The sequence below is a fragment of the Varroa jacobsoni genome, unplaced genomic scaffold (genome assembly GCF_002532875.2).
Source record: "Varroa jacobsoni isolate VJ856 unplaced genomic scaffold, vjacob_1.0 scaffold_414, whole genome shotgun sequence".
Classification (NCBI taxonomy): Eukaryota; Metazoa; Arthropoda; class Arachnida; order Mesostigmata; family Varroidae; genus Varroa; species Varroa jacobsoni.
In genome coordinates, this window is record NW_019213316.1 from 64,407 (window position 1) to 75,549 (window position 11,143).

Below are 11,143 nucleotides of genomic sequence, written 5' to 3' on the forward strand. Positions count from 1 at the left end.
ATTTTCAAATGTTCTCCGTTCACTTACTGGGTTATGAGCTCAAAGCTCGGCGGGGGACATATTCACAGCAGCACTTGAAGTAAAATTTACGTAAGTCTATTTGATTTTTACATTAGCATCTGAGTAAGAGTAAAATTGAATGATCAATTTTTTCGTGACTAATTCTTTGCAACTTATTTGATATTGTAAATACATAAGCAGAACTTAATTATAAGATGCGTTTTCGTTGCTCTTATTAGACTTTAGGTGTTTTTGTGGTTCAGCTGCTCAGCACTCTCGTCAGATGGGGTGGTTCCATACCTGCTCATGAGTAACTACGATCTTCGTCCAACTGGGGTTCACTTCAGCCATTGTGTTTATCGTGTGGGTTTTACCGCATCCTTCGGGTCCGGCTAGAACCAGAAGTACGAGGCCCTTCCACTCCATGGCCGTGTATTGGCGGATATGACGCATCAGTTCTTCAATTGAGACGATAACAAAAGGACAGTTTTCATTAATAACCACTGCTCAAGGTATACCTCGTCTTATCCTAGTTGATAGTATAGAAAAACTCGATTCGTTACTCACCGTCAACGGCATGTTGTTGGCAGTAAACGTTTCTGTTGAGCGATTCCTGAAGTGATTTAATTTCAACCTTTTGCATTATTGGCACATTGTACATAAAACTGGCAAAAGCAGCCACACCAACTATGAGCAGCAAGCTCATGATTCGGCCGGATTTTGAAGAGATCACACTTTGCCTCTTCGACCGTTTTGGTTTGTTACTCTGATATGTGAAAACAAAATGTAAACAAGCACAAAATCTGCCGTTATAATAATGGCTGCGAACTACTCTCCTTCGGGTTAGTTGTATCCACTGCATAGCCAACAAAATTCTATGAAGTAAACGTCTAGATCGTGTTATTTAATCGATTTCAATAATCCTATTTTCGAAGAATCGAACTTCTACTGGCTTTCGTGATTTCATAATATAACAATTTGATGTGTTTCAAGTCTCAATATACGTGCTGTGTTTTCATTTCTGAAGATATAACATTTATCTATGATTCATTTTTAATTTACCTTACTAACGTTTTATTTTGCTAAACACTGTTGAATTTACTCTTTGTTGCTCTTTGTTGATCCTCAAATCTAGGGCAACATTGACTTTCTGTCTATAAACCCTACAAAAAAGGACCTCTAGTGTGCTTTAGCATCAAACTGAATTTTGTACGTTGTTAACATAGAATCAATGATACAATCAAAACATTTTGACAGATCTAGGTTCCTATTAACGGTATCCGTATGACATCTTCAGCATATAATTCCTCTGTAAAGACTGGTCATAGCATACTGAACCATATATACTCCTATTGTACATCGTTGAATAAGTTTCATTCATAGCGGGGTGAACTTTGAAAATGAAATAAAGTACGACCAATTTAGTAGGTAAAACTAATTGGGCTATTTTCCTTTGTATAGGCCTGAAAAAATAAAAACTTGACTTATTTCTACACCATTTTGCTTGAACGCAGGCTCTGGTTACACCTATTCGCCGCAGTACGTGCTAGCAGAGACGACATTCCTTGGCGTGTCCTACCTATAACAAGATAATTAAGTTACCCCCAGATCCCGGCAGATGCCAAGGGATACGTTTTTCAGGTAGACTAAGTTATATTATTAACATTTGTTAAATCAATTACAACACAATGCGTGGGAAACTGCAATTGTACACATTGGGAGCAAATGCTGTACTAGCCATCTAAGATCTTTCCGTTGCGACTATACACGTGTCGTACATGACTATGTATCCAAAATTCTTACCATTTAATTCACGTGTTTCCTCGAACGTGCCCAAGGAGATGTCTCCTGGCACATCCACGGCCCATATTTAGGGACTCAAGTAAATTTATTAATCGGATTAATGCATTAAAGACATTCTATTCTTGTATGTACTTCTGTAGACATCTTTTATAGCTCGCGAAGAAACATCTTGATAATAGGGAATTCGCCCGTTTATAATGAGCATAGAAAATTCGACAATTTTATTCAAATTAAGCGGACTCAAATATGATAACTTAATGTTGTGAAGGAGCCTTAGTCGCTTCTAGAGCCAGGTAATCTAACAATGACTAAAGGGATCATACAATTAAGCTGAAAGAGCTACGATCGCTTTATGGCAGCATCGATACCGAGAGGCATAGTATGGTGACACGGAGAGTTACGCATTATTTATTTAGTGAGTTATTTGTTTGCAAGCAGTTAGCGCATCTCAAACAAAAACACATTTCTAGGTAAATAAACCACGATTCCTGTTGACCCTTTTTGCCTAACGCAGTTATAATAACAGAACTTTGCTGTACCCACGCTTCTTTTATGTATACGACGCCCTCGCAGACACTGTTTCTCTAGATCTTCTCCACAAAGGATGTTTGTCCAGTCCTTAGGGAATGGTTGTAGCGAACGTACACTAATTTAATCGGATGTCTATCGTAATCATAGTGATTTCATGCGGACTACTCAAGGGTCTGGAACGACTAAGAGCATAAGAACATTGATTGTTAGCTATCGCTTCCGTTGCGGACGAGACGCACCGAATCGCTTGTTGACGAGAGTCGTATAATTCAATAGAAGGCCACACAGGCAGTGCTATCTAAATCTAAAATGTTCAGCTGCTGTAATCATTAAATAGCTCTATTTATATGTGGGTTTATCGAACCGTAATGATTTTTATCTGACCTATGGAGACCGTACGTGCGCCTCATGCACAGATTTTACAGCAACCGTAGTCATGATTCTCGTTAGTGTAAAGATCTATTGTACAATTCCTGTACATGAAGATAACACATATATGAACTAATTGGTCACGGGGCACTCTCGCTTTGAACAAGTTTTGCACGATGTTCCGCTTCGCACATGTTACTGTTATAAACCACTTGTCTCTACTAGACGTTATACTTCCAAGCGGGACCTGGAGTTAGGGTTTGTCCGTTCGTCACACTAAAATCGCTGGGCCTATTCGTTATAGCACTAAACAACGTTCCTATAGCTGACCATAGGCTGACAAAAAACTGAGCTCATCCTGGTAGCCTCTAAGATCTCGTCATCTGCTTTGACGATGGAACAATGGCAAGCGAATTCCATATACTTAAATAGAACTGAGGAAGTTTTGCCATCATTTACCTGGTCATACACTGGAAAGGCAAACACGCTTTCTGGAGCCTTTATGCTGTTTCTAGGAGAACAAGGTGACATCACTGCCACTTTGTTCTCCTAGATTCCTCTGGATTACATTGTGTAGCAAGCTGCACTAAAACTGACAAATTCAATGATAACCTGGTCAGGTTAAGCCTTTATTTATAAAGACAGGTTTTTTTGACAGATGTGGCCGATATAACGAATGCAATACGACTTATCCTGTTCACTTTGTCTGACTTGAAGGTTCAATTGCCTCGCGCATTGCAATAACGCTTTAATTTACCGTATATCGATTCTCCGTTACGTATGAGGTTCGTTTCCCCCATCGTATTCACGTCAAAAATCATGCTTTGGAAAGATAACTAAAAGAAAATAACACGAAGGCCTCATCCGGTATACTGACACACTCCTACTATTTCAAGCAGTAAAACTTAGTTCGAGCTCAGGTCCTATAGAGCAGCTATCGATCTTATTAACGACCTTCTGTTATGCAGCTCGACTTCAAAGACGGCACAGGTCTAAAGTCTGTGCCTGGAAATATCCAATGTCATAATGACATGACAAAAAATTACGGGTTTTTTGGATGCCGTATTGTGTCATATGGCTTTAACTGCTTGCGAATAAATCTGTGTATATACAGTATATTATAGAAGCAGTGTGAAAATATTTATCACTGCGTAATATGGACTAGCTGTCAATAACCAGCGAATGTATTTCAGAATCCGGTGTTGCAAAATGGGCCGATCCTTACAGGTGTAAGAGCCTGAATAGAATTGGCAGTCAATGATCACATTTCGCACAGACTCGTCTTGATGTAGTCTCGATTTATAAGCAACGTCTTCTACTACCACAGAACATTTACCATAGGGTCGGTTGATAAATGAGGTACACACAGTTGACAAATTTGATTAAGTTCGCTGCTATGTGAAATCTAAATGTCCATCCACATATTTCGACCAACAGGTAGTTGATCGCAAAATACAGTTGGTGCCGCTAACTGTTCAAAATCTTTTGCCGCAAACTTCAAGTCGTACTTGTCTACGTCAACCTTGTTCCAAAGATGAAATGTTCGCCTCATAAGTTTATTAGGCTCCTGCTCACCTACGTCGACGCTGAGCCTATTGCGATTCTGACATATCACACCTACGTATATTTACGTACTACCGTAACAATTTACCAAATACAAAAATGACGTTGACTTGATCAAATGTTCCGGCTGCTTACCTTAGATTTGCTTTTGATTTTCGGCGGCAAATTTAAAACTCTGACTATTTCGCACCATAACGCAGCTACTACGATTAGTTCATTTAACTAGCTATGGCTGACATCTCGATAATTCAAACGGCTCTGGCATTATCTGCGGACTGATCTAAGGCAAAAGACACAATTGAATTAACATAGCTCAATATTTAATAACGCTTTTCAAGACCTGAATGAAAGCTGCAGAATTTCGTCACAAAGTTAACAAAAACAACACAATTGTCGTAAAACAATGATCAAACACACCTATTTGTTTTTAGCTATTTGTTAATTATCTCTAAGAAAAATAGCTTGCGCACGCAAAATGATTGGTGTACAAATTTCTACAGCTGGCCTTTTTCAAATAGATATTTAATTTTCACAAATGTCTAGCTATTCCAGATCATAGACTAGTTCATAATTGACCTATGACACTGGCAATGTGTTGGCCTCTCCATGTAAACGTTTAAAATGCTTGGGCTAATCACCATATCATTAAGATGAAAATGATAAGCTGAACCTGGTCTGGTGACGTTGGAATCTACCGGCGCGACTGAAGACGCACAGGCACTCTTAAGACATGAGAACCTAATAGACTTCTCAGTTGATGCTATGCAAGTATATGAAGTCGCGCTGTAGTCACTGCAAAGAGATTCAGCGTACTCGCTTTGAAGATCAGTATCTTCGGCGGAAATGCTACAAAAATAAAAGACAAACGATGATAATTTATCGTGAGCACTCTACGCAGCATAATAACCTGTGAGAATTCGCACATATCTATGGCGATCTCTTCTATGCAATCTCTACTCAATAATTTGAATACCGAAGAGGCAAGGCCGAGTTAGTGGTTGGATTATTTTTCATGAAATGAAAATTCGCTTTAGAATTAAGATTCGGCATAGGTTTATTACGACTCTTTCTCTCGGTACATACTTGCTGATGACGCTACCTGCGCAGTCTTCCCGGAGCCCGTAAGAACCTCTGTGACGGTTAAAATTCGCCTTCTCCCAGCGCTGGGAGATGGCCAAAGGAAGGCTGAACAGTCGTTCGACGGATCCACCGAAAATAAAAAGCAAGCAACATAGGACAACAAGAACCGTATTAATTGTAATCGTTGTATGTTTGGCTACGTTTGAAATGTTTAGGCGGTACTCAAAAGCCCTCATACCGTAACTGAACTACGGTAGCGCTTATCAAATATTCGTAGGCAACAGTAGAATAATAAGCCTCCGTAGATTGTCGTTATAAAAAAATTAGGCAATGGAGGCGAAACAAATCGCTAATTACTACTGACCATGTTATGTGTATAAATAAGATCAGTAACTCTTAGTTATATAACAATGCTAGAGAGTAGTGGTCCTAAAATATATTAAAATAAGCTATCATATATTCATCTTTACCAATTATATATGTGGCCTACAGTTCTTATATCTTAATCTTATCATTACAACAGCTATGCTTTAATATGTTTCTGATATTCTGCTGAAATCATATGGTCAACAACGGGAACCTTTTATTGATTCTAGTTACATCGATAGTCTATCAAAAAGAAACTGGATCTCAATATAGCTGTCCTGATTCACTTAACTTGAAATTCTAACTGATCGAATACTTCCATAAATAATCTATATCATCTAAAATACCCGAACCCCGAGGTAACAATAGACAGAGTAACAGAATACGAAAAGCATTACAGAAATATAAACCTTCGACAAAGTCTCGCTTCAAGTGAAGGAAAACAAAAATGTCGTTCTTCATTCATATATAACATACGTCTGAATTTTATTTGTGAAGAATAAATATTGATTTAATTTGAAGCTCCCTGAGGGCAACTTGTTTATCGCGTGAGTAACACACGCACGGCTCTATAGTTATTCGCTTCATTTCCGTAGAAGCCTAGCTTGCAGAGGCACGACAGTTATCAACTGATCACTGAACATGAACCCTTAAAGGACTTCTTGTACTTGCTAGTTATTACCCCTATTTATAACGTGGTCGCAGTCTACTTAAACGCTCTCGGATTAATGGTCAACTCCTCGATGATTCTCTTTTGCAGTTCGAGCTCAGCACTCTTATCAACGTTCTTTAGATTTACACTGACAAAAACTTGGCAGCCTGTTCTCTTTGCGAGTTTCTGTGCAATACTTTGGCTAAGGGCATCCATAGAATTATTACCAATAAGCCTCGTCGAAACTCCGGGACTCACACTACCACCGACAGATAAAGGAGGCATTGCCACGGCGAGATCATTAAGCTGTTTTGAGTCATCACCAATCCAAAGGAAAAACGCCTGAGACATCCGTATAACGTGGAAGTGTACGTCCTGTTGGTTCAATCGTCCGTGAAACGCTGCCGCGGTAAACTCGTCCGTTCTATTTGAAGCCATAGTTGTGAGAATACTGTCCGCGTATCAGCTGGAACGATTTTAGCAGATTTCGACATCCACTTCGACACTTTCAACACGGACCACAAGCTCCGATTCTAATAGAACCGATAGAGCCAGTACTAAGAATATGTGTGTTAAGAGCCCTCTCAATTTGCAACGCGATTTACAACGGCAGACTTCATGAAAAAAAATAAACAGCGATACGCACAAACAGAAAATTTCTAATGCGAGACAGGGTTCGCGCCAGAAATTTCCAATCCTGCTTATGGCTTTAACTATTTAGCTTTATTGCGTTTCCTGCTGCCTGATGCACCCGTCCAGTGCTGCCGGCTATCGTCCAAAAAGGGCGAACGTTCAGTTTAAAACCGCGAAAACAATTAAACATTAACCATGGACAAGAACTCACTCGTGAAATGACGCGGATGGCATTTAAATGAAATTTCTTGGAGAAGGTGAAATAATACTATTGAAGAAATCGTCGTCAGCTTCGCACCAAATACGCTCCATAATCCGAGAAAGAGTTGGTGTTTACAACGTACTGAGGTCGATCCGAGCGAAGTTGGACATAGAAGGTGCGTTCTCCATCAAATAGATAGGTCCAACACTGACCTCCACCTCAAAAGTTAAAATATTTCCACCTAATTTTTACATTTATAAGCTTTTCTCAAATTTTGATCAAAAAAGTTTGATAATTGTTGTCAAATATCATCCTCATAAACGGACAATAATTAGTCACAAACGAATCTGGCTGATCCAACACTCAGCTATTAATAAACTTTTGCCCGTGTCCAACCCTGCCCAGACCCCCCCCCCCCCAAAGATACGGCTATAGGCACGACATAGATAGAAAGATATTGCTCACTCGCTTTCTCGCGAATGAATCCTCGATTGTGATGTCGGGACAAATGACTGCAATGGTCATTAGTAACTCAGATTGCCCATGAGCCAAAACGGTGAAATGTAGGCGGTAATAGTGGAAATGCTAATCTCCAATGTAGTGCGCCACTGGCCTTGTGCTATTGAGCCGTAACACACCTCGCAAAGGTTCGGACAGCGGTATATCATAAATAAAAAAATTTTCAATGATGAATAGAAATAACAGCATAAAAATCTAAAAGATTTTTATCGTGCTAACTATAAAGAGATACAGGCGGGTCAGTTAAGCTCGAACGTTGCTACTGTCACCGAATAGATCATTATATGCAGTTTGTGGTCATCACGATTTTTGCAAAGTTTTTCTTTATTATAACAGATTTGCCCCTAGTTCTACTGAAACGAACAGAAGCTAACTAATGTATGTGTCCTGAATATTACTGTTTATATGCTATAAAATCATTTATTTTCTGATGCTCGTTGAAATAATGATGGGCGAAAAGGGGAGGTTGTGCGTGCTTTGGTTATCAACCGGCTGAACGTGACGGTCAGAAATCGATTTTCGCTGTAAGTGGTTACTTGTCTAATGCTGTCTCTGCACGTGTGCCGCTGTACCACTTTGGGCATACGGCTATGCGCCTGTGTTTTTATTTTCATATTGGTTCTAGATGACGGCAAGCCATAAGGGCGCAGGTCCGCATGGCGGGACGCGGAAAAAGTCGCAACTGTCGTTTGTAATCCGCGAACCGCAGGAGCGCGAACATCGATCAGGCATCAACTCGTTACAATTCGACCCTCATTTAGGACTGCTATACTCAGCCGGTCGGGATTCCATCATTCGAGTTTGGAACGTCGGCCAACGAGAGCCAACGTATGGACAATCAATGGAACACCATACTGACTGGGTGAATGACATTGTGCTTTGTTGTGGTGGACGTTACCTTATCTCCGCCAGCGCAGATACAACGGTGAAAGTTTGGAATGCTCACAAGGGCTCGTGTTTATCGACGCTTCGAACACACAAAGATTACGTCAAAGCATTGGCCTACGCACAGGACAAAGAGCGGGTCGCATCCGCTGGACTCGACAAAGTGATTTATTTATGGGATGCCAACACGTTAACTGCTCTAAGCGCATCGAACAACACAGTGACAACCTCGTCGCTTACCGATAATAAGGATTCAATCTATTCGGTAGCGATGAATCCGTCAGGGACGGTGATCGTTAGTGGATCTACCGAGCGCGTGATCCGCGTCTGGGATCCGCGTACGACGCAGAAAATGCCAAAGCTTCGCGGCCACGCGGACAATGTTCGTGCCCTTGTGCTCAACCACGACGGATCGCGATGTCTATCAGCGAGCTCGGATGGCACCGTGAAATTGTGGAGTCTTGGCCAACAGCGATGCATAGAAACGATTAGCTGCCACCAAGAAGGCGTCTGGGCATTACAAGTAGATTCAAATTTTAGTAAAGTTTATTCAGGCGGCCGTGACAAGAAGGTTTACGTAACACATCTATCAAGTCCAGAAATCAGTGATGTTGTTTGCGTGGAACACGCCCCTATTCTGAGAATGCACCTAACAAATGACGGCCATCTGTGGGTAGCAACGACGGACTCGAGCTTGCGCAAATGGTCTTTAGCAGATGAAAAAATCGGCACGGCAGCCAGTACGCTTGATCGAAGTGAGAAAAAACCGGTAGCAACGATCAAAGGAAGTGCCAGTATCCGACAGTATAAGGTACTCAACGATAAACGCCATATACTTACCAAAGATACAAATGATTGTGTAGCTATCTACGATATACTACGAGGCCACAGGGAGAACTTGGGCAAGATTGACTTTGACGCCGAAGTTAAAAAACAATTCCGAATGATTTATGTTCCAAATTGGTTTACTGTTGATCTGAAAACTGGCATGTTGTGTATACATCTTGAAGACCCGGATTGCTTCTCGGCGTGGGTGGCCGCCCGAGAAATTGGGCTGACTCCACCTGAAGGTCAAGACCCTAAGGTTAACATGGGATGTCTTGTGCTCCAGTCGCTGTTGGACTATTGGCCGATAAAAGACGAAGAGCAGAATATTTCGATCGACTGGCCGGAAATCGGTTTACCGAAGCATACACCGTTGGTCATTACTGATCTTTCCGAGGGTCGCACCTTGTTACGCATGCTGGTGGGCGATGCATGCCGGGATGCGGAGCAACAGCTTCTTCACGACTGTTTACCACCCTGGGTCACCGATGTAGTCGTACAAAAGAATACCCCACTGCTTAACAAAATCCCGTTTTTTCTACTGCCACACTCATCGTCGGGTGTCAAGCCACTGAGGCGCGAGCGACTATCGGCTAACGACATGCTCCAGGTGAAAAAGGTCATTGAGCACGTGTATGAAAAGGTGATCGGAGGTCAGGGCGGCGAAGGCAGTGGAGGTGGTGGCACCACAAGCGCTGGTGGCCCAAGGGAGGGTAGCGGGACTGGAGAGCCGTCTCCTCCGACAGCCCCCGGCCAATGCCAGGTCGAACTTCTCTGTCTCGATCAGGTTCTCGAGCCCAATATGGATCTGAGAACTGTGAAACACTTCATGTGGAAAAGCGCCGGTGATCTCGTATTACATTTTCGGCCAGTCAAGTGATCATCAAAGCAGTAATAACATTCAGAATTTTAACCCGGGAGTAGTTCGAATAATGACACCAACCAATGAAGGTGGTCACAGCAACAAGCAAACATAGCTGCAAAGATAGCTTAGTAAACATAGCAGACAATATCCAAGAAAACAAATTGTAGATAAACAGATTATAAATGAACAAACAGATGATAATCTACGAAAGTGTGACAAAAGCTTTCAAACACATTAACGTAGCATCTATATAGGATAGTAGCAGTAATAGGTCCAGCATCAGCACGGCAATATTCCAACTTCGAACATGGGTTAAACTTTTTCATGAAGAAACACACAGCCGCACAAACTAATTCAAAAGAAAAACAAATATTACACGGGTTTGGCGAGTACCGGAAAAAGAACAAAAAAAAAATCAACGACTTTAAAGTTCCTCTTAAGCACATAAATCCTTCTAGAAGCTACGGATGTTATTTATGTTTCAAAATTTAAGTACAAAGTAATGCGTGTATTAGAAAACATAGTGCACAAAATAATGCCAGTAGATCGATAGTTGTTATTATCATCCTTGCGGTTGTTTGTCCAGCAATTGCTAGGGGATGCAACGTTGGTTCCTTGACGCGTAGTGTTCTGCACGACGTCATACCATGATTGAAACGCTACCTTTCTTGTAGTTTCGCCTACACACATAAGCGGTCTACAAGAACCGCCCGCTTTTGTTGCACACAAAACCTGTATGGAACGCAGAGGGCTCAGACGCTTCTTACGTGTCTAGATCAGTCGGACAAAACTGCCGAATGCGCGTTTTGTCACATGCCATGCGTCATTTAGTTGTTGACAAATGTTGACA

At 41.3% G+C, this 11,143-nt stretch overlaps 3 protein-coding genes across 4 annotated transcripts in view; 1 reads left to right on the forward strand and 2 right to left on the reverse strand.

The window, feature by feature from the left end:
• The window catches only part of LOC111260242 (torsin-4A), an 11,142-nt gene extending 3,784 nt beyond the window's left edge, over positions 1 to 7,358 (reverse strand). For both annotated transcript variants that reach the window (XR_002680198.2, XM_022832840.2), the window contains exons 1-5: positions 7,209 to 7,358; positions 5,350 to 5,451; positions 4,905 to 5,112; positions 568 to 766; positions 301 to 458 (exon numbers count right to left, since the gene is read on the reverse strand). Coding sequence is in view for 1 of the 2 variants with exons in the window: in XM_022832840.2 (XP_022688575.1) it covers positions 301 to 458; positions 568 to 766; positions 4,905 to 5,112; positions 5,350 to 5,451; positions 7,209 to 7,231 (690 nt within the window). In the remaining variant the exon portion in view is untranslated. The remainder of the gene's footprint in view (positions 1 to 300; positions 459 to 567; positions 767 to 4,904; positions 5,113 to 5,349; positions 5,452 to 7,208) is intronic.
• Positions 6,164 to 7,215, reverse strand: LOC147753526 (proteasome assembly chaperone 4-like). Its single transcript, XM_086968221.1, has one exon. It carries the CDS (start codon positions 6,800 to 6,802, stop codon positions 6,419 to 6,421), a length of 384 nt encoding a protein of 127 aa, XP_086824347.1. The 5' UTR covers positions 6,803 to 7,215; the 3' UTR covers positions 6,164 to 6,418.
• Positions 7,359 to 7,624: 266 nt separating the features above from the next.
• LOC111260243 (WD repeat-containing protein 48) lies at positions 7,625 to 10,780 on the forward strand. Its single transcript, XM_022832841.2, has 2 exons — positions 7,625 to 7,846; positions 8,344 to 10,780. The coding sequence occupies exon 2, from the start codon at positions 8,344 to 8,346 to the stop codon at positions 10,306 to 10,308; it is 1,965 nt and encodes a 654-aa protein (XP_022688576.1). The 5' UTR covers positions 7,625 to 7,846; the 3' UTR covers positions 10,309 to 10,780.
• Positions 10,781 to 11,143: the final 363 nt, after the last annotated feature.

What these genes read in the sequence shown, in the direction of transcription:
- LOC147753526 (XM_086968221.1), bottom strand. Translation starts at nt 6,802, where the DNA reads ATGGCTTCAAATAGAACGGACGAGTTTACCGCGGCAGCGTTTCACGGA.
- LOC111260243 (XM_022832841.2), top strand. Translation starts at nt 8,344, where the DNA reads ATGACGGCAAGCCATAAGGGCGCAGGTCCGCATGGCGGGACGCGGAAA.